A 25,491-nucleotide genomic window follows, 5' to 3' on the forward strand; every position below is an offset into this window, starting at 1 on the left:
TCGGTATTTTGTGGAAGAGCCGGTATTTTGTGGAAGAGCCACACTCAAGGGGCCAAAGAGCCACATGTGGCTCTCAAGCCGTGGTTTGCTGAGCCGCAGTTTGCCGACCACTGGCCTAGAGCACCGTCTCAAGACAGCTGAAGTGAAAGAAAAATACTACACACTACTCAAAAGCAGATATATATGAGGATGGAGTTCATCTCAATCTAGTCTTAAAGATATCTTAATGGGCGTCTTAAGCCTAAGATGCCTCATTGTTCATCCATAAAAGTTATGCTTTTCCAGAGTTTCCCAAGAACTCTGTTAATTAAGTGGAGTTAATTTCCTATCTCCATTCAATGTCTATTTGGTTTGGACAGTACAACAGCCACTATAGCATTGGTTCTCTTAGGTTTGCAGGTGGGTAGACAGTTCAAAGTCTGGGAGTCAGGCAGCTTGGCTGTTAGTTTTAACAGATCTGTAGATCAATAGTTTTAAACCAAGATTGCACATTACAAACATGGGAAGCTAGTAAAGTTACCAGTTCTAAGTAAGCTACATCACACCTAATAAGTCAGAATGTCTGAGTGAGGCCCTGAATTGGTATTTATAAGAAACTCTTTTAGTGATCCTGATATTTAGCCAAGGCTGAAAACTACCAATTTCCATCTTTGATATCGATTCAGCTCCAGCTGTCCAGTCTGAAGTCAATCACTCCAATCATTAGATTCCTGATGTGCTGGTCAGCAAGAGGGCATTAGTCACTCACTATCAGATCGCTTTGTCTCTTGAAGATTTTCCATCATCAAATTTCCATTTTGTCTCTTGAAAATGTTTTCAATCTCTCCTCTGTCCTTTCCCCCCACCAAAAAATTTCACTAATTCATTCATTAAACAAATAATCATTGAGAGCTTCATAGAGCCTAGATATTATTCTAGATGTTAGAAATTCAACATGGTCTGAGCAAAACTCTGGCCTTCTATCACTGAGCTGAGACCTGGGTAAGAGAGAAAGGTACAAAGTGAGTTTAAGCAGAAAAGAGGCCTATGCAAAGGCAGAAAGAGCCTCGCCAACGTCTAGGCACTGAGTGAAGGCTGGGAGCACAGAAGCTGGGCAGGAGCCTCCAGATGAGGCTGTCCAGGCAAATCTTTCGCTGATCATCAAGGCCTTGCAGGCCATACTGATAGAGAAGCCACACTCTTTATCCAGAAGTAATGGAGAGCTCTGAAGGATTTTAAAGAAGGGAGGGCCTTGACTAGACTTTATTTTAGAAAAATGTCTCTGTAGGGTGGAGAACTGATTGGAGAAGGCCAGGGATGATGTAGGGAGATCAGTTAAGAGGTAATTATAGGTTAGCAAGCAAGAGACAATGGTTAATTGTTCTTGGGTTGTGATGGGGAAACTGAGAGAAAGGATTAGCACCAGGAGACTTATTGAAGGTAAAATCAATGCTACAGTGCAAAGGATTGGATACAGAGAGTAAGGGAGAAAAGACTGTGGCAGGAGTGACATGGCAGGCAGGTTTCCATTCATTTTAAATCATCCTCTGCTTGTCATGGTCAGTGGATTGATCTGTCTACACATCATTGTTTCTCAAAGCTCTCAATGACCCAGAGCATCCCAGCTATTTGAAAGCCCCACTGATCTCCAACTCTACACTGTTTTGTTCAGGGGTCCTAACCACTTCCTGTGGAACAATCACAGCAAATTAAAGACAGGGAAAGAGATGAAGAGAAGCAGGGAACCAGCTAGGTAAAAACAGCATCTACTGAGTGCTTGCTTGGTGCACTTTACATGTGCTCTGGAGATTCTGTGAATTTGCAGATTCTGGAAGCAAGTCTGGGGTGGGATCTGAGATTCTGCATTTCTGACTCATTGCTGGGCGATGCTTTAATTTTGTATACCCTATTTTGGATGATAAAACACTTTCATACCATTTGATCCTCATACATATCCTAATAAATAAATAATATTATTATCACCATTTTTAAGACAGTGAATCTGAAGTCAATCAAGAAAGGTTAAGTACATTGGCAAAGACACTCATCTAGTGAGGGTAGTGATGGGTCTGGGGTTCTGGTCTGCTTCCTCTTTAATATGAAGCCAGGCCATTTCTCCCTCCGGACCAAGGTGCTGAATTCCAGTTTTCCTTCTTAGGGAATCCATTGCATGAGAAATGTATGTCTCCAGGCTTTGTCCTGAACCTAGGCCTGCACACTCATCTGGCCACATCTAATCTTTCCCTGGAAAGATGAGGGACACTGGAGTACAAGGGCAGGGAGTCACATACAGAAGTGTCTCCCACATCCAGCTACCAAAGCTACTGTCTATTTTCTAGATTTGACCATAGGAACCATTTTTGATAGGATATAGGGTAGGTCCTCCTTCTTTGGTAAGGACTCCTCTGAGAAAATGCAGAGACCAAGACATGAAATAAAATGCTTGGAAAGCAGTCTTAGATTGTTGGGGTCCAGCCCCAGCAGGTCCAGGGGTTCCCAAAGGTGTGGACAGAGTTGGCGAAGAAGGAATGACACAGAGGCAGCGTTCAGTTGATCAGCATAGGGAGGTACTCCCTTTATTGTCCTGTTACATCTATATTCATACCATTTGATCCTATAAGCATGCCTCTATAATCACATCATGGTATGTTTTGGGTAGCATTCTACAGTTCCTTGTTTCTTATCTCACCTTTGCCAAAATCCTGTCTCTATTTAGTTCTGTTGATTTTAATCTTGTCTAGGTTAATCTCTGTGTTCCATTACAAGGGCTATTCCAAGGTCACTGCTCTACTGATAGGCTACAAGGAAGTGACTGAAGGAGATTATCCTACCCAGTAAAGGTTATGTCCTCCCAGCCTCGCTGCTTGCCTTCCCTGGGACTGCCCTGTGTCGGTGGATCTCCAGGGGTATAGGTTTTATTTCTTTCCCTGGTGGGCAGACCCCTGGGGATGTGGGCCCAACAAGTTCCAAATTTATTGCCAACAGTCTTAGTCCAAGTTCTTCATAAGTAGTACATGGTATTCTTGTAACACTAGGGGGTTTCACTGATTTATTCTCTTCCTTAGTCCTATTAATCCCTAACTCCAGGGAAAAATCCTCACCTGGGGAAACAACCTTTCTCTGGGAGGTGGTCCTGTTTAAAACACATAGTGCTAAGAGGGGGAGCAAACATATGCCATGTACGCCAGGTCCCTTGAAACATAAGCTGTGCAGATGTTTCTTCCCTGCAGCGACTGTGTCAAGCAGCAAGGGTGGACTGGCTTCCGGCATTAGATGAGAACCAGGAGATTTTCCTCTTTTTTGGTCTAGTGGTTCTCAACTTGAAGTATAGAAGGAACGCCTACATTTTAAAAAAATGCTAGGTCTCTGATCCAAACTAATTGAGTGAGAATCCCCAGTGTTTGCCTGGGTATGGATGTCGTGACATAACTTCCCAGTTGTTTCTGATGGGCAACCTAGTAAGAAACCCCTGTACATTTGAGAGGATCAGAGTAACTCTTCTTTATGAGCCAGTAAGACTCTTTCTGGGAGCTTCATTCCTTTGTAAGGCTGGGATCTTGGGGAGGAAAAGTGGGTCTAGGACTGAGGTTTGATAACTTTTTCTGGTGTCCTCCCAGCTTCCTCCCAGGTCATCCATGCTTGCTCCCCACCCTTCCCCCTGGTGGTACATGCTTGTGCTATGCACATCCCTTCTGGGCATTTCCTTCAAGGCAATGAGCTCAGCCAGCTGGCAAGTGAGAGCAATCTCACTGCACCAATTCTCACTGAAGTCAGCCCCTGCAGGGGAGTTAGCTTCTGACAACACCTGAAATTTCAAGCCATGTGATGATGTAAAGACTTCTGGTCATTGCTGGAAGACATTTGTTTTTTAAAGAGGTGGGGTGGAATATTTTCTGTGTAATATTAGCCATGCCTGCTTAAGTGACCTTGAGCTAGGAACCTGAAAATCCAAGAAAGCCCAATTAATTATCACCCTTTCCTCCATCCCCACATCCTGAGTCCCCCTTGACCATTCTCCTGAAGCTCTCAGATCATGCTTGGCTGCTACCTACCTGTTCACCCTCTCCTTTCCCTCCTTCCTTCTTTTCTTTCTTATTATGGGAACACCTACTATGTTGTGTGTTGTGGATGAAAAGTCAGAGTTAGATGTCCCTGCTCTCAGGGAATTCTAAGATTACTGGTGAGACCTGGAGTCCTCCGACGATTTCAGTGTGAGGGCTGTGAACAGAGTGGCACCATGGACCTACAGAAGAGTCACCTGACCCAGGAGGAAAGTTGTGACTTAAATCTCGAGGATTAAGTAAGGGTGAGCCAGGGAAACATGATGGAGGAAGGAGGCTGTAGCACCCTACTGCCTGGTTTAAGGGAAAGGACCTTTGGCAACAAAGTGGTGAAGGAAACTACTTTTTAGGGTAATCAGAGCCCAGGTGGAGCAGATACAAACACTTGGGGTCTCTGGACACCTCACCAGTAAACTTGTGCAGGGATCGCGTACCTGTAAAGGAATCTGCTGAACAAACTAACAGTACTGGTGAGGGGAAATCCAAGAAGAAGGTGGTGGTGATAGAAATTGTCCCTAACATTTCTCATTAGTTGGGGTTTCACCTTTCATCTCTAGGGAAGAGCTGGTGCCACTCTCCCACTGTCCTCTAGGGGCGTACTCATCCCTACAACTCACCTGACCAATTTGTGCACAGTACTTCCTTTTCTTCTTAATTGAGCCAAGGGAAGGTTGGTGGCAGTTTTGTAGACATACTCAACCAAGATACAAAGTTTTAAAAAGAATTTTTTAAAATATGTTTTTAATTGATTTTTAGAGAAAGAGAGGAAGGGAGAGGGACAGAGAGAAACATCAACTGGCTGCCTCCTGCATGCCTCCTACTGAGGATTGAGCCTGCAACCCTGGCTTGTGCCCTGACTGGGAATTGAATGGTGACCTTTTGAGTGCATGAGACAACACTCAACTAACTCAGCCACACCAGCAAGGGTCAAGATACAAAGTTTTAAACTGAATTCAAAAATTTTGTACGGACATGTATATGACATTGATGCAGTTATTTTTATATTTAGTGCTATTTTGTTTCTATAGTTAACATACTTATTTATCCTATTACTTTCTACCTGATCTCAAAAGGAGTTGGCATGTTTTACAAGATGCCATGGGAACATTAAGATAAAGAACAAAGCCCATTAACTGAATTTCAGGACAGAGAAGAGGGTATTCAAAATAGTTTCTAGAGCTGAGGATGAAGAGAGAACTCTGAGCTTCCTTGAAAACAAAGGAAAAGGAAATTTCCCATTATATGATAAAATACAATTAACTAGTTTCTCAAGACAGATAAATGTCAGAGAATTTTACAGATCATCAATTCTTTAAACAACAAAAATGTAACTAAAATCTAGTCACGGGTTGTTAGATCACACTGTTCAGCAGGCACAGATACCAACTCTTTTCCCAGTCTTTCTTGGCCCCATATGATGTAGTTTCAACATTTCAACCATCTGCTGGTCAGTCTGGCCCTACGCTTAAAGGCTATCTCCTTGGCTTCTTTTGCTCTGTTCTACACATTCTGAGCCATGAGGCACTTGGTGGGTACTTTTTTTATACCATAGATCACCTCCTACCATATGACATCTCTTCCTGTTTCAAAAGCTATGCCTCTTATTGTACCAGTGAGTGCACCACCAAAGTAGCCTGCAGCGAGATGCTAAGAGGTTCCAGTTTATTAGCAAAGTAAAGTTACTTAGCTTTCCTTATGTGTCATGAGCAATCATATCCTCTCCAGTTGATATCATCAACTTTCGCACTGACTCCAGGGCCCCTCAACTCCTAACTTGGTTACACTATTCAGAGATGTGACTATGGAGAACAGAGTTCTCAAAAGTTTAAAGGGTACTTGAATGTGTTAAAATTATTTGTCTAAATTTATGTGGGGACTGCATATGTATGAACTGTTTTCTGGAAGGAGGGTCTGTAGTCTTTATGATATTCTCAGATGTGCTCAGAACTTCAAAAAAGTTAAAGATCATTATGGTAGAGCTCCATCACTATCTCTGTATAATGTTGCAAAGGCTCACTCTGATGTAATATGCATCCAAAAAGGATGGTCTTATTTTTATCTTGAACATAGGACTATACTTTCTACACCTACTGCTCGGGACAAGACAGGGGCCCTTCCTCAGAACTAAAATCCATAGTGTCTCTAGCACCTTGCCTGCTCTTTTCTCTATTGCCAAGTCCTAATAAAACCATGATAAATATATCTATACTATTTTATAGATTATGAAGTACAACCAAATACATCATCTAATTCCAACTTCACAGTAACCCTGGGGAGGTAAGCATCAGAGTTTCCATTTTTCAGATGCGAAACCTCAAGATCAGGAAAGTCTAGTGACTGAGTCGAGGTTGTGCTAGAGTTAGTGGGTTCTGACTCCACCCGGGAAACTGAATTCTGTGATATGTTTATAGTCTCTTCTACCTGCCAGGAACCACAATGGGATTGGAAAAGCTGGAATTTCCGCATAGCTGAAACCATTCCAAGCCACTAATACCTCTTCCTGTTACAATAACTTTCTAAACTTGATGCTCTGAAATGTGATCACAGCCCTTCGGTACATATATCATAAATTACCACTCATAACATACGTATAAAAGATGACTTGCTAGGGAATTACTCAAGTTATCAGCATAAGCAACATATGGATACACAGACTAATGTCCTGGTCACAGAGTTAGCCACAATGACAAAACCATCCTGGGTGTGGTGGTGTAGAAAGGTGATCTTTTCTTCATTTTGGATAGACCTTAGTTACTTTAGACCAGGGGTGTGGAACCGTTTTTCTGCCAAGGACCATTTGGATATTTATAACATCATTTGTGGGCCATACAAAATTATCAACTTAAAAATTAGCCTGGTATAAAAAAATTAGCCTGCTATATTTGGTCAAACATTTAATTAATTCACCCTTAATGCCTTGGCAGGGTCAGACCAAATGATTTCATGGACTTTATGCAACCTGTGGGCCTAAGGTTCTCCACCCTTACATTAGACCACTTGCCCAAAAGGATTTGAGTTTCAATTCATCAGAAAGCATTTCTCATCCTGAATTTTCCCTCATAGGAGGCCTATGTAACTGAACAGGATAAAATCCGGCTGGTGGGGGAGCTGGTGACCGTCGTCGGGGCTCTAATCATGCTGATCCTAGAGGTGAGGTACACATGGGGTCCAGGCCAAGGCCATCTACCTGAGACCCCAGACTGAACTGCAGTCTCCATGGTCTTTTTGTTTTACTGGCCTCTTCCCAGATCCCAGACATCTTCAGGGTTGGTGTCTCTCGCTATTTTGGACAGACTGTCCTTGGTGGGCCATTCCATGTCATCATGTGAGTGTCCCTTCCTTCCAGCCCCATGTCTTCCCTCACCAGAATTGCTCCAGGTCTCTCTGGGACCTAGACCTCAGCTTACTTTTCCTATATGTGTGTTTCAGATATAAAGATTAAGTCTAAGTGTGTAGGTACCACCCAAGCCATGGCTATGTTGGAGAGGACCTAGAATATCCAGCCTTCCTCTCACTTCCTGCTCTCTGCTCTCCCCCCCAGCATCACCTCTGCCTCCCTAGTGCTGGTGACCATGGTGATGAGGCTCTCCAACACCAGAGGGGAGGTGGTGCCCATGTCCCTCGGTCTGGTACTGGGCTGGTGCAGCGTTATATACTTTGCCCGAGGATTCCAGATGTTGGGTCCTTTCAGCATCATGATTCAGAAGGTCAGTGCTTTCCCCAAAGTTTCCTCTGGCTTCATCCATGGGACCTTCCCAGACAGAGGGAGAGGGTGGGAGCCAAAAGAAAAATGCTGCTCAGAGTGGATCTGGTGGAACTCCAGGGACCTCCTGATCAATTAGCGATAACTGCTGAGAGGCAAATGGGAAAAGAATCACTCCACCCTCTCTCCCCTTCTCTGTTTTCTGTAGATGATTTTTGGAGACTTACTGCGTTTCTGCTGGCTGATGGTTGTGGTTATTCTGGGATTTGCCTCAGGTAAGAGCACTACTCCTTCCCCCACTAGATAATTGGATCCAATTCTTCAGAATATTCTCTCTCACTCTTGCTCTCAGTTCTTGTTTGCACTCCCATTTACTCCCCCTCCCAAGTGGAAAGTGAGTCAAAATACACACTGACACCCATAGAACCAAGGTCATTCAGGTTGGCCTAGAAGGTAAACCCATGTGCTCTGACTTTCTGAGCCAATAACATTCATGTTGACTACCCACTCTGCAAGATCCTTAAAGGACATGTAGAAAAAGGGCTTTGTAGTGAGAGGGACATTAAACAGGAAAGACTGGCCACATGTGGATTTCAGAAAATGATGTAGGCAGAGACAGTGCAGTATGTAAGCCGTCTATATGTACACTATAGAAGAAACATAAAGCATTCAATAACACATAATGTGCTTTTTTTTCTATGTGTGGTCAAAGTTGAAAAAAAGAGAAAGAATTCTCAAAAGGAGGTACAAAAAATGTTTGGAGAGTTTGAAGAATGAGAGAGGAAAACAGACAGAGTTGTGAAGAAAGACTGGGCAGAGAGAGGCAAGCAGGTGCTTACCAAAGGCCCTGGGTGCAGTGGGAGAATGCCAGGAAGGAGAGAAAGGATCACAGCATGAAACTGGCAGACAGGGGGAGGGACAGGGAAAGCAAATGAGTAGAAGAAAGTTTTTAGGCAGAAAGAGGAAGGAAGAGCCAAAGGCAACAACTCTAATCCAGTCTTCAATGTCCTCAACTGAGCATCCATAAGACAATGGGATGTTCTAGATGATATTTGAGGAACCCCCCAATTCTCAAAGATCAGGGCTCAGTACAAAGGGCACTATTCCTGTCTTAGGAATTCCCTATTAAATGGGGATCCTATAAACCAGTAGACCAAAAAACTGCACCAGCAGCTGAACTATAAAAGGTTAAAACTAAAATATATGTATATATCCTATCTAATAAAATGATAATATGCAAATTAGCAACTACTCTGTCATAAAGATGGTGGCATCCATAGCCACAAGATGGCGGCACCCAGTCCTCTCAGCTCCGCCGGAGTCCCCCAGTCCTGGGGGGGCGGCCGCTGAGAGTGGGCAGTGTGAGTGGCCTGGCAAAATGCTTGCTTTGTCGCCACGGCGACGAGGCAAGCGTTCTGTGCCTGGCCACAGAAGGGCCTCTGGCCCTGCCAGGGCACAGAATGCTTGCATAAGAAGAGAAGAAACTGGCGAGCTGAGCAGAGTCAAGTGGCCCCTGACTCCCAGGCAAGGTCAAGTCTGGGCGGCCAGAGGGTGGAGGGGGTGAAGGATAGTGTGACAGAGGGGCTGGTGGCAGAGGCACAGGGGTGAAAGCTGGCAGAGAAAGAGGAAGGAAGCCCTTTATCAGAGTTCCTGATAACAGGGATGGAAGTCTTTGCATTTTCCAGTGGCAAATGGGCCTCTGGCTAGGCCAGGGCGCAGAATGCTTGCGTCGTTGCCCCGGCGATGAGGCAAGCGTTCCATGCCCAGCCATGGATGGGCCTCTGGGCCGCGGAGAACCTCTGGGCAGCAGGCACAGAGTGGCCAGGCGCACGGATTCGTGTGCAGGGCTATTAGTGTGTGTGTGTGTGTGTGTGTGTGTGTGTGTGTATGCTAAATGGCTGAATATTAACATTATCCAGAGCGATGAACTTGGCATAGGATGTCTCAGGATTAGCCAGGTCCACAGGTAAAATGTAACTTACATGCATACATTCACACACCTATATTTATAGGTGTGTAAGTTGGTATAGGTGCATGTAAGTGTACGGAGATATATGTTGGAAGTAGAATGAATGCTTATTGTGATCATTCTCTTTTCTTCCATCTCTATGCCTTTTTCTTGGGCGGAGCAGCGTTCTTTATCATTTTCCAGACAGAGGACCCAAAAAAGCTAGGGGAATTCTATAACTACCCCACATCACTGTTCACGACCTTTGAGCTTTTCCTCACCCTCATCGATGGCCCTGCCAACTATGACGTGGATTTGCCTTTCATATACCACATCACCTATGCGGCCTTTGCCATCATCGCCACACTACTTATGCTCAACCTGTTCATAGCCATGATGGGTGACACTCACTGGCGAGTGGCTCAAGAGCGGGATGAGCTCTGGAGGGCTCAGGTAAGTTTACTAGTGTTAGTCTTACTAAGGAGCAGGGGGTAAGGGGAAAAATCAGAGTGTTACGTTATGGTGGATGACTCTTAGGAGAGTCATAAAAAACCCAGTGGGGCTGTCACCTCAACAGAGATACATTTGGATAGATCTAGGAGACAAAGAAGGGTAAAATGGTAGCAATGGGTAGGATCAACACCCAAGATCTGAAGATATTGATCACAAGGGAAAAGTAGATTCAGCCATCATCTTTGAGTCCAGGGAGAACTAGAAACAGTCTTGTTCTTATATATCCTAGTTTTTATTTATTTTTTTTCTGATAATTTTAGAATTTTTTATTGTCTAAAGTTTTACATATGTCTCCTTTATCCCAAATTGACACCACCGCCCCCCCCCCCCCAGCCATTCTCACCCAGGGCAAGCCCCCACTGCCCCAGTGTCTGTGTCCATTGGTTATGTTAATATGCATGCATACAAGTCCTTTGGTTGCTCTCTAACACCCCACCACCACCATTTGTCTATAGATCGATCTGTTCTTGTTCATCAAATTATTTTGATCATTATATCCCACATTTGAGATCATGTGATATTTTTTTTTTAAATATATTTATTGGTTTTCTACAGAGAGGAAGGGCGAGGGATAGAGAGCCAGAAACATCGATGAGAGAAACATCGATCAGCTGCCTCCTGCACACTCCCCACTGGGGACGTGCCCGCAACCAAGGTACATGCCCTCGACCAGAATCGAACCTGGGACCTTTGAGTCCGCAGGTTGACGCTCTATCCACTGAGCCAAACCAGTTAGGGCGATCATGTGATATTTATCTTACTCCAACTGGCTTATTTCTCTTAGCATAATGCTCTCTATTTCCATCCATGTTGTTACAAATGGTAAAAGTTCCTTCTTTTTTATAGTGGCATAGTATTCCATTGTGTAGATGTACCACAGTTTTTTAATCCACTCATCTGCTGATGGGCACTTAGACTGTTTCCAAATCTTAGCTATTATAAATTGTGCTGCTATGAACATAGGGGTGCATATATCCTTTCTGATTGGTGTTTCTGATTTCTTGGGATATAGTTCTAGAAGTGGGATTACTAGATCAAATGGGAGTTTCATTTTTAACTTTTTGAGGAAACTCTATCCTGTCTTTCACAGTGGCCGCACCAGTCTGCATTCCCACCAGCAGTGCAGGAGGGTTCCTTTTTCTCCACATCTTTGCCAGCACGTATCGTCTGTTGATTTGTTGATGATAGCCATTCTAACAGGTGTGAGGTGGCATCTCATTGTTGTTTTGATTTGCATCTCTTAGATGATTAGTGACTTTGAGCATGTTTTCATATGTTTCTGGGCCTTCTGTATGTCTTCTTTCAAAAAGTGTCTATTTAGATCTTTTGACCATTTTTTGATTGGATCGTTTATCTTCCTTTTGTTAAGTTGTATGAGTTCTCTGTAAATTTTGGAGATTAAACCCTTATCTGAAATAGCATTGGCAAATATGTTCTCCCATGCAGTACTTGTTGCTTTCTTGTTTTGTTGATGGTTTCTTTTGCTGTGCAGAAGCTTTTTATTTTGATGTAGTCCCATTTGTTTATTTCCTCCTTAGTCTTCATTGCCCTAGGAGCTGTGTCTGTAAAGATATTGCTACGACATATGTCTGGTATTTTGCTGCCTATGGAATCTTGTAGAATTTATATGGTTTCCTATCTTACATTCAACTCCTTTAGCCATTTTGAGTTTGTTTTTGTGTATGGTGTAAGTTGGTGATCTAGTTTCATTTTTTTTGCATGTGTCTGACCAAATTTCCTAGCACCATTTATTAAAGAGACTGTTTTGACTCCATTATATGCTCTTGTCTCCTTTGTCAAATATTAATTGAGCATAATGGCTTGGGTCAATTTCTGGGTCCTCTGTTCTGTTCCATTGGTCTATATGTCTGTTCTTGTGCCAGTACCAGGCAGTTTTGAGAACCATGGCTTGGTAATATAGCTTGATATCTGGTAATGTGATTCCTCCAACTTTGTTCTTCTTTCTCAGGATTGCTGTGGCTATTTGGGGTCTTTTTTTTTTATTCCAGATGAATGTTTGGAGAGTTTGTTCTAGATCTTTGAAATATGCTGTTGGTATTTTAATGGGGATTACATTGAATCTGCAGATTGCTCTGGGTGATATGGACATTTTAATGATACTGATTCTACCAATCCATGAACATGGTATGTTCTTCCATTTGTTTATGTCTTCCTCAATCTCTTTTTTCAATGTCCTGAAATTTTCTTAGTACAAGTCTTTTACATTCTTAGTTAAATTTATTCCTAGGTATCTTAAGTTTTTTGGTCCAATGGTAAATGAGATTTTTTTTTCATTTCCCTTTCGGTGAGTTCATTATTGGTGTGTAAAAAGACCACAGATTTCTGGGTGTTAATTTTGTATCCTGCTACATTTCCAAATTCATTTATTAGGTCTAGTAGTTTTTTTGATGGAGTCTTTGGGGTTTTCTATGTATAGTATCATGTCATCTGTGAATAAGGACAGTTTTACTTCTTCTTTTCCAATTTGGATGCCTTTTATTTCTTCTTCTTGTCTGATCACTATGGCTAGCACTTCCAGTACTATATTGAACAGGAGTGGTGAAAGTGGGCACTCGTGTCTTGTTCCTGTTCTTAGGGGAAATGAATTTAGTTTTTGCCCATTGAGTATGATATTGGCTGTAGGTTTGTCATATAAGGCTTTATTATGTTGAGGTATGATTCCACTATTCCCACTTTGCTGAGAGTTTTTATCAAGAAAAGGTGTTAGATTTTGTCATGCTTTTTCTGCATCAATTGATATGATTGTGATTTTTGTCTCTCAGTTTGTTTATGTGATGTATCACATTTGTTGACTTGCGAATATTGTACCATACTTGCATCCCCGGAATAAATCCCTCTTGGTCATGGTGTATGATCTTTCTAATGTAATGCTGAATCTGATTTGCTAGAATTGTGTTTAGGATTTTAGCATCTATGTTCATCAAGGATATTGGCCAGTAGTTCTCTTTTTTTGTGGTGTCTTTATCTGGTTTTTGGGATTAGGGTAATACTGGCTTCATAGACAGAACTTGGAAGTGTGCCTTCCTCTTGAATTTTTTTGGAATAGTCTGAGGATGATAGGTTTAGTTCTTCTCTGAATGCTTGGTAGAACTCCCCTGTAAAGCCGTCTGGACGGGGGCTTTTGTTTGCTGGGAGATTTTTGATCGCTGCTTCAATTTCTTTGGTAGTTATCAGCCTATTCAGGATTTTTTGTTTCTTCCTGATTGAGTTTTTGGAGCTTGTATTTTTCTAAGAATATGTCCATTTTATCTAGGTTGTCCATTTTGTTGGAATAGAGTTGTTCATAGTATTTTTTTCATAATCGTTTGTATTTCTGTGGGATCGGTTGTTACTTCACCTCTTTCATTTCTGATTTTGTTTATTTGGATCCTCTCTCTTTGCTTCTTGGTGAGCTTGGCTAGAGGTTCATCAATCTTGTTAATCCTTTCAAAGAACTAGCTCTTGGTTTTGTTGATCTTTTGTATTTTTGTTGTTGTTTTTATGTCATTTATCTCCACTCTGATCTTTATTATTTCCTTCCTTCTGCTTACCCTGGGCTCTTCTTGTTGCTCTCTTTCTAACTCTTTGAGTTGTATGGTTAGATCATTTATTACCATTGTTTCTTGTTTTTTTGAGATAGGCCTGTAGAGCTATGAACTTCCCTCTCAAGACTGCTTTTACTGTCCCATAGATTTTGGATTGTTATGTTTTCATTGTCATTTGTTGCCATGATGCTTTTTATTTCTTCTTTGATCTCTTTGGTAACCCAATCATTGTTTAATAGCATGCTATTTAGCCTCCAGGTGTTTGATATTTTCCATTGTTTTTATTGTAGTTGAATTCTAGTTTTATGCCATTGTGATCTGAGAAGATGCTTGATATGATTTCTATTTTCTTGAATTTGAAGAGACTTTGCCTGTGTCCCAATATGTGGTCTATCTTTGAAAATGACCCATGTGCACTTGAGAAGAATGTATATTCTGTGGCTATGGGGTGAAATGTTATGAAGATGTCAATTAATTCCATCTGATCTAGTGAGTCATTTAGGATTGATGTTTCTTTGATGATTTTTTGTTTAGAGGATTTGTCCAGTGGTGTTAGTGCGGTATTAAAGTCCCCTACTATGACTGTATTGCTGTCAATCTCTCCCTTGATATCCTCCAGAAGTTTTTTTATGTATTTGGGTGCTCCTGTATTGGGTGTGTATGTATATGTTTACCAGAGTTATTTCTTCTTTATTTTATTTTATTTTTTAATTTTTTAAAATTTTTTTATTAATTATTACATATGTGTCCTTATCCCCACATAACCCCCCCCCCCATCCCCCAAGTTATTTCTTCTTGTTGGAGTTCTCCCTTTAGTATTATGATGTGGCCTTCTTTATCTCTTGTTATGGCCTTCACTTTGAGGTCTAATTTGTCAGATATAAGTATTGCTATCCCAGCTGTTTTTTCATTTCCATTTGCCTGAAAAACCTTTTTCCATCCCTTTACCATCAGTCTGTGTAAGTCCTTTTGTCTGAGGTGGGTTTTCTGTAGACAGCAGATATATGGGTCATGCTTTCTTATCCATTCAGCTACCCTATGTCTTTTGATTGGGGCATTTAATCCATTTATATTTAAAGTTATTACTGATAGGTACTTGTTTGTTGCCATTTTTATTCTTTATGCCTGTGTTCCTTCTTCCCTTCCTATTTTTTCTTTTTACAGCAGACCCTTTAGCATTTCTTGCATTGCTGGTTTGGTGGTAATAAACTCCCTTAGTCCTTTTCTGTCTGTGAAGCTCCTAATTTCACCCTCAATTTTGATTGATAGCCTTACTGGGTACAGTATTCTTGGATTAAGACCCTTCCTTTGCATGACTTTGTATATTTCATTTTATTCCCTTCTGGCCTGATGTGTTTCTGTTGAGAAATCAGTCACTAGTCTGATGGGGGTTCCTTTGTAGGTAACTTTCTGTCTCTCTCTGGCAGCCTTTAAGATTCTTTGTCCTTGGTTTTTGACAATTTAATTATGATGTGTCTTGGTGTTGGTCTTTTGGGACTCTGTGAGCTTTTTGGACTTATGTGAGTTTTTTCTTCTTTATATCAGGTAAGTTTTCTGTCATTATTTCTTCAAACAGGTTTTATATTCCTTGCTCAGTTTCCTCTCCTTCTGGCACACCTATTATGTGGATGTTATTAGTTTCCTTTTGTCCCACAGTTCCCTTAGGCTCTCCTCCTGTTTTTTAAGGTTTTTTGTTTTTTTTTTTTTTCTTCTAGATACTGCTCTGCTTGGGTATTTTTTCCTACCTTGTCTTCTAGCTCACTGATGTGGTCCTCTGCTTCTTTCAGTCTACTATTGATGCTTTCTATTGAGTTCTTTATTGCAGCAATGTCATTTTTTTCATTTCTTCTTGGTTCTTCTTCATTTCCTCTTGGTTCTTACACATGTTGTTGAATTTGTCTTCCATCCTTTTCAGCCACCTTATGACCATTGCTCTGAATTCTTTCTCTGACATATTGCTTGCCTCCATTTTGTTTATTTTATGGTGATTCCTCCTGTTCTTTCATATGCAGGCTGTTTCTATGTCTCCCCATGATCGCTCCCCTCTGGATGTCTGGTTATGTAGCTCTCTGTCTTGCATTGACTTTCCCTAGATGATATCTGACCTTTACATCCACAGATTGCCTCACCAGCTGTATTTAATTTGCCAATTCTGGGTGGATGTAATCGATTCAGCTGTTCCTTCTATCTTCTCTATAAGAAGGCACAGGGCTCATCTATGTATTCACACCGCTTTGTCTCCTCCTGGACAGACTTTCTTGGCACTCATGGTCAGAGAGACTAGAGTTTTGGTGTTTCTGGGTTTGCAGCTGAGGCAGCTTGTTCCTGGGGGTTGTGGTTGTAGGGTCCTGGGAAGTAACTGAAGTCTGCCCAGTTGAAGGTAAGGCTGGGCTTCAGATCACTGCCACTCTTCCCTTTAAGATGGTGTTGTCTCTGTGGCAGAGCCAGCCACTCTGGAAGAGATTTCAGCAGCAGTAGAGGCTGCCAATCCAGGGGAGCCCCATCTGGCAGTCCCCAACAATTCCTTGGAATATAGCTGTCCCTCACTCACAAATATAGATGCTCCCTGCACATCCATACACCTTCCTTTCGTTCTCTAACTCACACACTATCTTACAGCTTGCCATCCCATTGGTAGCCATCTTGGATCTCCTATACCCTAGTTTTTAATTTGGACCTTATCTTCTATAACTCCCTGTTTCTCTATGATCTGTTTTTAAAATATATTTTTATTGATTTCAGAGAGGAAGGGAGTGGGAGAGAGAAATAGAACATTGATGAGAGAGAGACATGATCAGCTGCCTTATCATGTCCCCACAGGGATTGAGCCCACAACCTGGGCATGAGCCCAGACTTGGAATAGAACCATGACCTTGTGGTTCATAGGTCAATGCTTAACCACGGAGCCACACTGGCAGGGCTGTTCTGTTTTTTTTTATATCATGATAGGCTAATAAAATTTTAGAGTTGGAAATTCCTTTAGTGGTCTTCTAGTTGAGTTTCTATCCATTGTATAATCATTTATTGGCCAGAGAGTCATTCAATATCTTTTTCAATGCTGATTGGGATCTTATTATCATGTGGATTTGGGCAGTGATTGGGAGGAGGCAAGCTTATTTCACATTTTAAGTGTTTTTTTTTGTTATTAGAAAAGCCCATGTTACATTAAGCTGAAACACATTTTTCTATAATTCCATTCTTTGGCCCAAGTCTTCTTGTATAATGCAGAACACACCCTTCCCTATGAGCACTGTTCAAATATTTGAATACAGCTATTAGTTAATCCCTCAAACTTTTCATTCATTTTATAATAATTGTTTAGATAATAATTATGAGTTGGGAAGTGTCCAGGAGCTGGGGGATACAAGCACGAACACACCGATACAAGTTGTGTCCTCATGGACCTTCCATGAGCTTGGAAAGACAGACATCAAACAAATGACTTCGCAGGAAGCTGTACAATTGTAGTAAAAGTGTCACAGAGAAGTAGAAGATGCTATGAGCAGGGTGCAACAGGGGAGTCTGACAGGAAAGTTAGGAAAGGCTTTTCTGATGGAGTGACATTTAAGAGGAGCCCTAAACATGGGTAAGAATTAACCAGTTAAGAAGAATAAGGAAGAAGGATAAAGATTAGGATTTGAATCTATCAGGACTCTTGGCTACAGGACAGAAAATCAAACTTAAATAGACTTAAGAAAGGCAGTGGGAGGAGTTTGTGTTGGCCTCCATAAATAAAAAGTTTAAAGAATTAAACTAAATTTAGGTATGTCTGGTTGGAGCCCAGATCGTTTCAGGCACTATACCAGCTTTTCTGTTCTGTTCACTGTTGTCCAGCTTTTCTAAGGGAAGCTGTAAACTCCCAAAGGAATGAGCAAGTGTACTTCATAGCACAATGCCAAGGGCCCCATTCATGTTGTATCCTGATGCTGTGAAATGTGCCTTTAAAAGAGCATCTTCCCTCCAGTGAACCCAGTCTGAGTTCTATCTCATTGCAACAAGTCTGAGTTATAGGACTGGATAGTGGTGGTGGTGGTAATGGAAGAGGAGTCTGGGGAGAACAGACTAATCAACCAGAACTGTATGCAGACAAGTCTCCAATTGATGAAGTGGGGGTAGAGGAGGAGAGATTATCTAAATGAAAGATGGGCCCTGTTACCAGAGAAGGTGGGGGTTTCAAAGATAGCGCAAAGAAAACAAAAAGTGTCCTTTTCAAGATAAAGAGGAAGAAAAGCTATCCAGGGAGAGGGAATGGAATGATTGAAAGTCCTGAGTTTGGATGGAACTTGGTACAACTAGGAAACTGAGAGAAGGTCAAGAGAAGTGCAGCCGGGACCGGTTTGGCTCAGTGGATAGAGCGTCGGCCTGAGGACTGAAAGGTCCCAGGTTTGATTCCGGTCAAGGGCATGTACCTTGGTTGTGGGCACATCCCCAGTGGGGGGTGTGCAGGAGGCAGCTGATCGATGTTTCTCTCTCATCGATGTTTCTAACTCTCTATCTTTCTCCTTTCCTCTCTGTAAAAAATCAATAAAATATATATATATATTTTGTTTTTAAAAAAAGAGAAGTGTAGAGTACTAGAAAGACACAGGGTGTAAGAATGGAAAATGGAGAACTGGGCATTTTAAAGGATTGGCAGTCATTTCAATTAATGAAGCTTCTTGGCCCCAATCCATCCTGGCTGCATGCTCCTGTTCATGCCCTAATAGATCATGGGCCTTTCAAAACTGGGATGGTCCTGATATAATCAGAGGAATGCAGCATGAAGAGTGGGCATGCCCTTCCTTGCTTTGGACAATAAACCATGAATAGCACCTAAAATTGAGTTTATGATCAACTAGAACCCCACATTTCTGTTACCCAACTTACTTCGCTAAGCTCTGTCACTGTTTTCCTGTACTTACACAGACACTTGAGTCTTAAACATAAATAAAGAACCTTATATTTGGTTTCCTTAAGTTTTATGTTATTGGTTTCTGCCCAGCATTCCTGTCTGGTGAGATCATTTTTATATTGCTTCTGTCACCTTGCAAATTACATATCCCTCCCTATTTTGTGTCACGGGTATATTTGATAAGTTTTTCTTCTGTTTCATTTAAGTAATTAATGAAGGCTGGGCAAAGTACAGAACATGTGACATGCCACTAGAATTTTCCCTGCTAAGTGTGCCATCATTAACCTACTCTCTTCCTTGTTAGGATATTTGCTACAAGTTCCCTGAGCACTAGCAACCTTACTTAATCCTCAAGATCATAGAGATTCTATTTAATAATTTTATTTAAATCAGGATCATTGGTCTATGGCTTTCCTATGAAAGAGCAAATGAAATTACTTTGGAGTGAGTCACTTTTCATGAATCTGAATAGTAATGTAAGGGTCACTGTTTTATTCAAAGCACTCATAAAATATTCTTGTCCTTTTCTGATGAATTAGGAGTAAAGCAGATAGCATGGTGCCTGGCACAGGTGAGGGGAAGGATCAATGACTGTCATCTCCATTGATATCTGCTGTCTCTATTCCGTAGTTGCCCTTGGGTTCTCTGTCTGTGTTCTTTGAACCACATGGCTCCTTCTGAGTTCTTCCTCTACCTCTCCCCCTGTCCAGGTTGTGGCCACCACCGTGATGCTGGAGAGAAAGATGCCTCGCTTCCTGTGGCCTCGCTCTGGGATCTGTGGGTACAAGTACGGGCTAGGGGACCGCTGGTTCCTGCGGTGAGTGACAATGTATATGCGTGAACTGAAATGTGTGTGATGCCATGGGAACAAGGGTGACCAGTTCCACATTTATCACCCTCCTCTCCATTCTTGAGATCCCCATTAGACCTTAGGGAGAAGTCATCACTCTATACAGTGACCCTGCATTAGCCAGTTTGAGGGAGGAGGCTGGAGCCGAGGAGGGTAGAAAGAATGATGATAGCTGATGCCAGGCTATGTGTCCATCAGGGCAGTAACATGTGAAAAACTACATGTATGTATCTATGCTTGGATGTGGAGATGGGCTACCCAACTTGTTATAATCTTATTCCCAGATGACCCCCCATTCTAGTATGTTCTTGCCTAAAGCTAACCTCCTTCATACTCTATTCTTAGCTCCTAACCTGTCTCTTCTCTCCTCTTATTTATGTCCTGAATTTTACCTCATTTTTATGATATAATTTTTTATTAATTGGCTTTTTTCTCTTTCATATTCACCCATATTCCCCACCATCATACTCACACTCAAATCCTGAGTTCAAGACCTCCTTGGTCTCTACCCCAGTTAGTCCTTCATTCTATTGCACTTTCCTTCACTTGACCCTGGGTGCTCTTCTTATTTCACCTCTGCTCCTTACCTTCCCCTTTCCTCTTGGTCCAGTCTCCTACATGTGCCCCATTCACCTCTGTTCCTCCCCACAGCCCATCTCTGCCCACCTCAACTGAGTGCTTTCCCTTTTCCCCTCAGAATCGAGAGCCTCCATGATCAAAATACTTTGCGAATGCTTCGCTATGTGGAAGCTTTCAAGTCCTCAGATAGGGAGGATGAACATCTTTCTGAGAAACATCTCTCTGTGGTTGAAAATGGGACTCGAGCCAGAGGCTCTCTGACCCTCCCAACGCCCTCCCTGTCCCGGACCACATCCCGCAGCAGCAGTCACCGGGGTTGGGAGATCCTTCGTCGCAACACCCTGGGACACTTGAATCTTGGACTGGAGCTTGGTGAGGGTGATGGAGAGGAAAATATGTATTTATGATTAGAACTCCTGTTGCTCTGGACATAGCTCCAGGTGGCCTGGGTGGGAAGCAGGGAGAGAGGCACTTTCCTATACAAGTATCTAACTTCCATGCTGTTAATAATGGGAGCGGATGTACAGAATAATATTTGAAGGTCGTGTCTCAAACTTCATCTAAGCATTTCTGGAGATGGGCAATAGGCAAGTGTTGTCCGACACATCTTCTGAAAGCCCTACATCTTAAGAAAAGAAGGTTTTGCTTTTGTTTTTAGCAAAGTTGGGCTTGGCCATCAAAGACATGAAATAGGGATGCTAGACTAATAATGTCTGGATCATCTCTTTGCTTCTTGAAGGTACTGGAAAGTAGTAAGCTGTGTAGCCTGCCTGGATCCACATGCTGAATGTGGGAAAAGGCAGGCATGGCCCTGAGGTTGTGGCTCTTCCCTTTTTCCTATAGCCCTGAAGGGCTCTCTCCCCACATAGCAACCAAACCCCAACTAGAAGACTGTGAGAAAAAAGGTTCTTCATCCTTGCTTTATTTTTTTAAATTTATTGTGGTAATATACACATAAAATGATCACTTTAATCATTTTTAGGTATACAATTCCATGGCATTAATTATATTTACATTGTTGTTCAACTATCACCAGTATTTATTTATAGAAATTTTTCATCATCTTAAGGTGAAACTCTTATACCTATTCAACATTAATTCCCCATTATCTGCTCCCTAGAGCCCCTGATAATTAATGTTCTACTTTCTTTTATAAATTTGACTACTCTAGGCACCTCATAAAAGTGAAATCATACAATTAGTTCTATTGTATCTGATGTATTTCACTTAGCATAATGCTTTCAAGGTTCATTCATGTTGTAGCATGTATAAGAATTTCATTCTTTTTAAAGACTAAATAATTTAATTGTGTGCATATACAAATTATGTTTATCGATTCATCATGGTTGGACATTTGGGTTGTTTCCACCTTTTGACTATTATGAGTAATACTGTTACAAATATTAGTGTACAATTATCTAAGTCCCTGGTTTCAATTCCTTTGGGCACACACCTACAAGTGGAGTTGCTGGATCTTACTGTAATCTTTGCCTAATGTTTTGAGAAACTGCCATATTCTTTTCCTCAGTGGATGTGCTATTTTACATTTCCTCCAGCAATATACGTACAGTGTTCCAATTTCTCCACATCCTCATCAATACTTGTTACTTTTTGTGTTGTTATTGCTGTTGTTGTTATTGAGAGTAGGCATCCTAATAGATGTGAAGTGGTATCTTATTGTAATTTTGGTTTGCGTTTCCTTAATGCCTAATGACATTGAATACCTTTTTGTGTGCTTGTTGACTATCTGTAAATCTATTTTTTTTTTTTTTAGAAATGTGTATTGAAGTCCTTTGCCTATGTTTCAATTGTGTTGATTTTTTGTCTTTGTTTCTGAGTTCCTTGATTTTTGAGGCTCAGAGTGTAAAGTGTTTGTATCTTGTTTGCATCATGGTGTGTGTTTTTAAGTATGTGTGTCAAGTAATGCCTCAATGCTTGAATGGCCCAAACATTTCTTTTATGGGATTGTCCCTAGTCTGTCCCTCTGGTAGCTCATTAGCAGTTGACCATCCTTGTGACTAGAGGTAGCTCCCAGCTAAGTCTCCTGCCATCCCCAACTCCCTTCGCCCCTTTGCTGAGTTGTTGGGTGGATGACAATAATAGAAGAGGGGCCATCCCTCTTCAGGAAGGACATTGATAACTGGGTGTCAGGGTGCTCATTATAGGAACTCAGGTGTAGCCTCCCTCTTGACTCCAGCCCTTTACTTCTCACCCTAGCCCCATCTTCTCCCTCACCAAAAAACCATAATAGCTTGTAAGAGGACTATGGTCTATAACAGCAAAGAGATATGTAGAATTTGTGAAACCATAGACAGGTTCACCCAGATACTCATTCAAAGCACAGAATAGTATGGGATGGTGAGGGTCACATGAGCGAGCACGCATGCACACACGCACACAAATGGAGGGTACACAGGTGGCATGGGTTCTTAAAGTGTTCAGTCAGTCACCATGATCGCTTGTATTTTCTTTTACCTTGGAAGTATGTCCTCCCCTGTTGACAGCTATATTCCCACCTGTGTTTGAGATTGTTTTCTTTCTGTCTCTGCTGTCATCTGTGCCTATCACTTTTTTCTCTAATGTTCTCACGTGTGTATCTTCAACCCCTCCCTCCCTACTAGTTCTAGTCAGCAAATAACAATGCTTTATTCTTTTCCATCTTCAAACAAGTTGCACCTCCACCTCACCACCGCCTTTTAGCTATGACTGCCTCACTTTTTTCTCTCTCTTTCTCTTCAGGGCCAAATTTCTTAAGAGAAGACTCCATTTTCCACTGACCTTACACAGTTTCCTCAATCCATTGTGATGTGACCTTACCTCTCCATGCTACTGATATCACTCTCATCAAGGTTATCTATCTAACTGTAGTTAAATCCACTGAAATACTCAGTCTTGCTTGAACTTTCTCTAGCATCTGTCAGATTATAGGCAACCTCTCAGCATATCCACAGCCACATACTATACCACCCTGTCTGCTTCTCTTCACCAACCCCTTCAATATTTTCTGTCCATAGGCTCTGTTTTTCCCACCACCTGGGCAGTCCCATCCACCTCGTAGAGTGCATTAGCACGCACACGTTTGTGATTCCCAACCCCTTATCTTCAATTTAGATATGTCTCCCAAGCTCCAGGCAGAACAGCTTGGATTCCTATCTATTGCACATTTGTACCTAGATATTTTACAGACACCTCAAATTCAACATGTCCCAAACTGAACAACTTTTCTTCCTCACCAAACCTGCTCCTCCACCAATGTTTCCAACCAAATAAAAGTTGCCCAAGTCAGAATCCTTGGTGCTATCTACATCTGTCTCAACTCTCATCTCCAGTACATCTCAAGTCTTATGGATTCTTTGCTTAAAACACCTCCTTTGAAAAGTAACTAGTAGTGATTAATAATGCATCACATGGTACAAAATTGAGAGAGCACACAAGATATACAGGGGTGGGGAGAAGCTTTTCTACCTCTGTCCCAGCTCTTCTGGTGTTCTTTCCAGTGGCATTCACTTATAAACGTTTGTTATTTATCCTTCCAAAATTACTCTCTGCATATCCAAGCATATGTATGTATGTTCCTCTTAAAAATACATATAATAGCCTAGCCAGTGTGGCTCAGTGGTTGAGCATCAACCTATGAACCAGGAAGTCACAGTTCAGTTCCTGGTCAGGGCACATGCCCAGGATTTTGGGCCTGATTCCTAGTAGGGGGTGTGCAGGAGGCAGCCGATATTATATGTACATAAATACATATAACAGTACAGTATATTAGGAAAACAGTTCTTGCTTTTCTCATTTAATATATTTTGAAGATTGTTCCATGATACTATGACATAAAAACAACCCCTTTTATTTGTCTCTTGCCTCTATGAATCCCACTGGCATTCTAAAATGGGCCACTGTTATCTCTTGCCTGCATCACAGGAGTAGGTTCCTAACTGCTCTCTCTGCTTATAGTGCACACTACAGCCAAAATGACCTTTGTAAAATGCAACTTTTACCTCAAAGGGTGGTCTTCTGAAAGCCCTTTCATGAGCCGACCCCTGGCAACTTCTTCAGCCTCCTCACATATATCTCCTCTTGCACTCTGTCACCAAGCTAAATTATTATATTATTATTAGTTACTTGATGGTGCTATATTCTCCTTATCCTTGACCTTCACAATTTGTGGACCTTTCTGCACCTATTCCCCTTTCTGTCTTTGTAGCTCGTGTTCATCCTACTGGTCTCAATGATCATACACTGATTGTGTGTTTGTGTGTGTGGGGGGGTGTTCCTAACACATAGGCTGGGCTAGAGTCCACCTGCTCTATGTTCTCAGGCCATCTATTTTTTCTTTTTATTATGCGTCCTGAACTTTATTGTACTTACTTGTTTAAATGTTCATCTTCTTTAGTGGATTGTAAGGCAAAGATGACGTCCATCTCATTCATCATTGTGTTGCCAATGCGTGGCATAATTCCTGGTACAACGAAGTGGAAAATAAATATCTATTAACTCAATCTATTAATGATTGACCTGTTTTTATTCTAAGTTTTCCCAGTGAGGTAACAAATGCCTGCCTTTGAGTGGGGTTGCGATCATTAAAATGAGCAGATGGTATGGGTAGAAACACTTTGGAAAGGAAAAACACCATCACAAATGTGATGTGTGTGAGTGTGCGTGTGCGTATGTATGTGTGTGTGTGTGTCTATGAGAGAGAGAGAGAGAGAGAGAGAGAGAGAGAGAGAGAGAGAGAGAGAGAGAGAGAGGTGGGGGGAAGGAGATGGAGGATAAAGAAGTGGATATTATGAGGAAGAAGAAAAGAAGGGAAGAACAACCACAGCCCCAGAGCTCTGGGACTGGATCTTACTGAACCATCTGGTGTGTGGTGTCCTCTGAAAGCAGCAGTGAAGGCCTCAAGAGCCTGATGAGAAAGGCAAATATGCAGACACAGCCACTGCTGCATGACAGACAGACAAGGTGAGTGAACCAGGAGCTGAAGAGTTTAAGTGGCCGGCAGATGTTCTTGCCCCCATGGGCAGCCATTTGTTGCTCCAGAGAGAGGGACAGGGGACAGAGAAAAACTGCTGTTTCTGCCTCAGGAATTCTTAGGGTACCCCCAAACAGTTACCATTCTCCCCTCCCGTCTCCCTCCTCCCTGGTGACTTCGGAATACAGAAGGCAGAAAATTCTCATTTCTGAGCACCTCACACACCAAAGGCAGGGAGGTGACTGGAGGGACATTTTATTCTCTCAGGAGGCCCTGGACTTTATAAACATGTCCCCTCCCAGCTGCTTGGAAAGCATTTGATTGACAAGGTTCTAGTAGGGAGGGTTGTGGAGCCCCCAGGAATGCCTCTGCCAGTGGCCTTGGGAAGGAAGGGCAGAGGTCACTGTCCTTCCCTTGTGCCACGCTGAAGGAATGCCAGATAAGGTCTGGGTC

At 42.0% G+C, this 25,491-nt stretch overlaps 1 protein-coding gene across 3 annotated transcripts in view; it reads left to right on the top strand.

The window, feature by feature from the left end:
• The window catches only part of TRPV5 (transient receptor potential cation channel subfamily V member 5), a 31,129-nt gene extending 9,178 nt beyond the window's left edge, over positions 1-21,951 (top strand). For 2 of the 3 annotated variants that reach the window (XM_036328487.1, XM_036328488.1), the window contains 7 exons: positions 7,104-7,190; positions 7,289-7,365; positions 7,582-7,747; positions 7,952-8,018; positions 9,876-10,144; positions 19,351-19,457; positions 20,188-21,951. In XM_036328487.1, coding sequence (XP_036184380.1) covers positions 7,104-7,190; positions 7,289-7,365; positions 7,582-7,747; positions 7,952-8,018; positions 9,876-10,144; positions 19,351-19,457; positions 20,188-20,476 — 1,062 coding nt within the window. In that variant the 3' untranslated portion in view covers positions 20,477-21,951. The remainder of the gene's footprint in view (positions 1-7,103; positions 7,191-7,288; positions 7,366-7,581; positions 7,748-7,951; positions 8,019-9,875; positions 10,145-19,350; positions 19,458-20,187) is intronic. The other variant, XM_036328489.1, reaches the window with a different exon arrangement.
• The last annotated feature ends 3,540 nt before the right edge of the window (positions 21,952-25,491 follow it).

Source organism: Myotis myotis, unplaced genomic scaffold, assembly GCF_014108235.1.
Source record: "Myotis myotis isolate mMyoMyo1 unplaced genomic scaffold, mMyoMyo1.p scaffold_m19_p_11, whole genome shotgun sequence".
Classification (NCBI taxonomy): Eukaryota; Metazoa; Chordata; class Mammalia; order Chiroptera; family Vespertilionidae; genus Myotis; species Myotis myotis.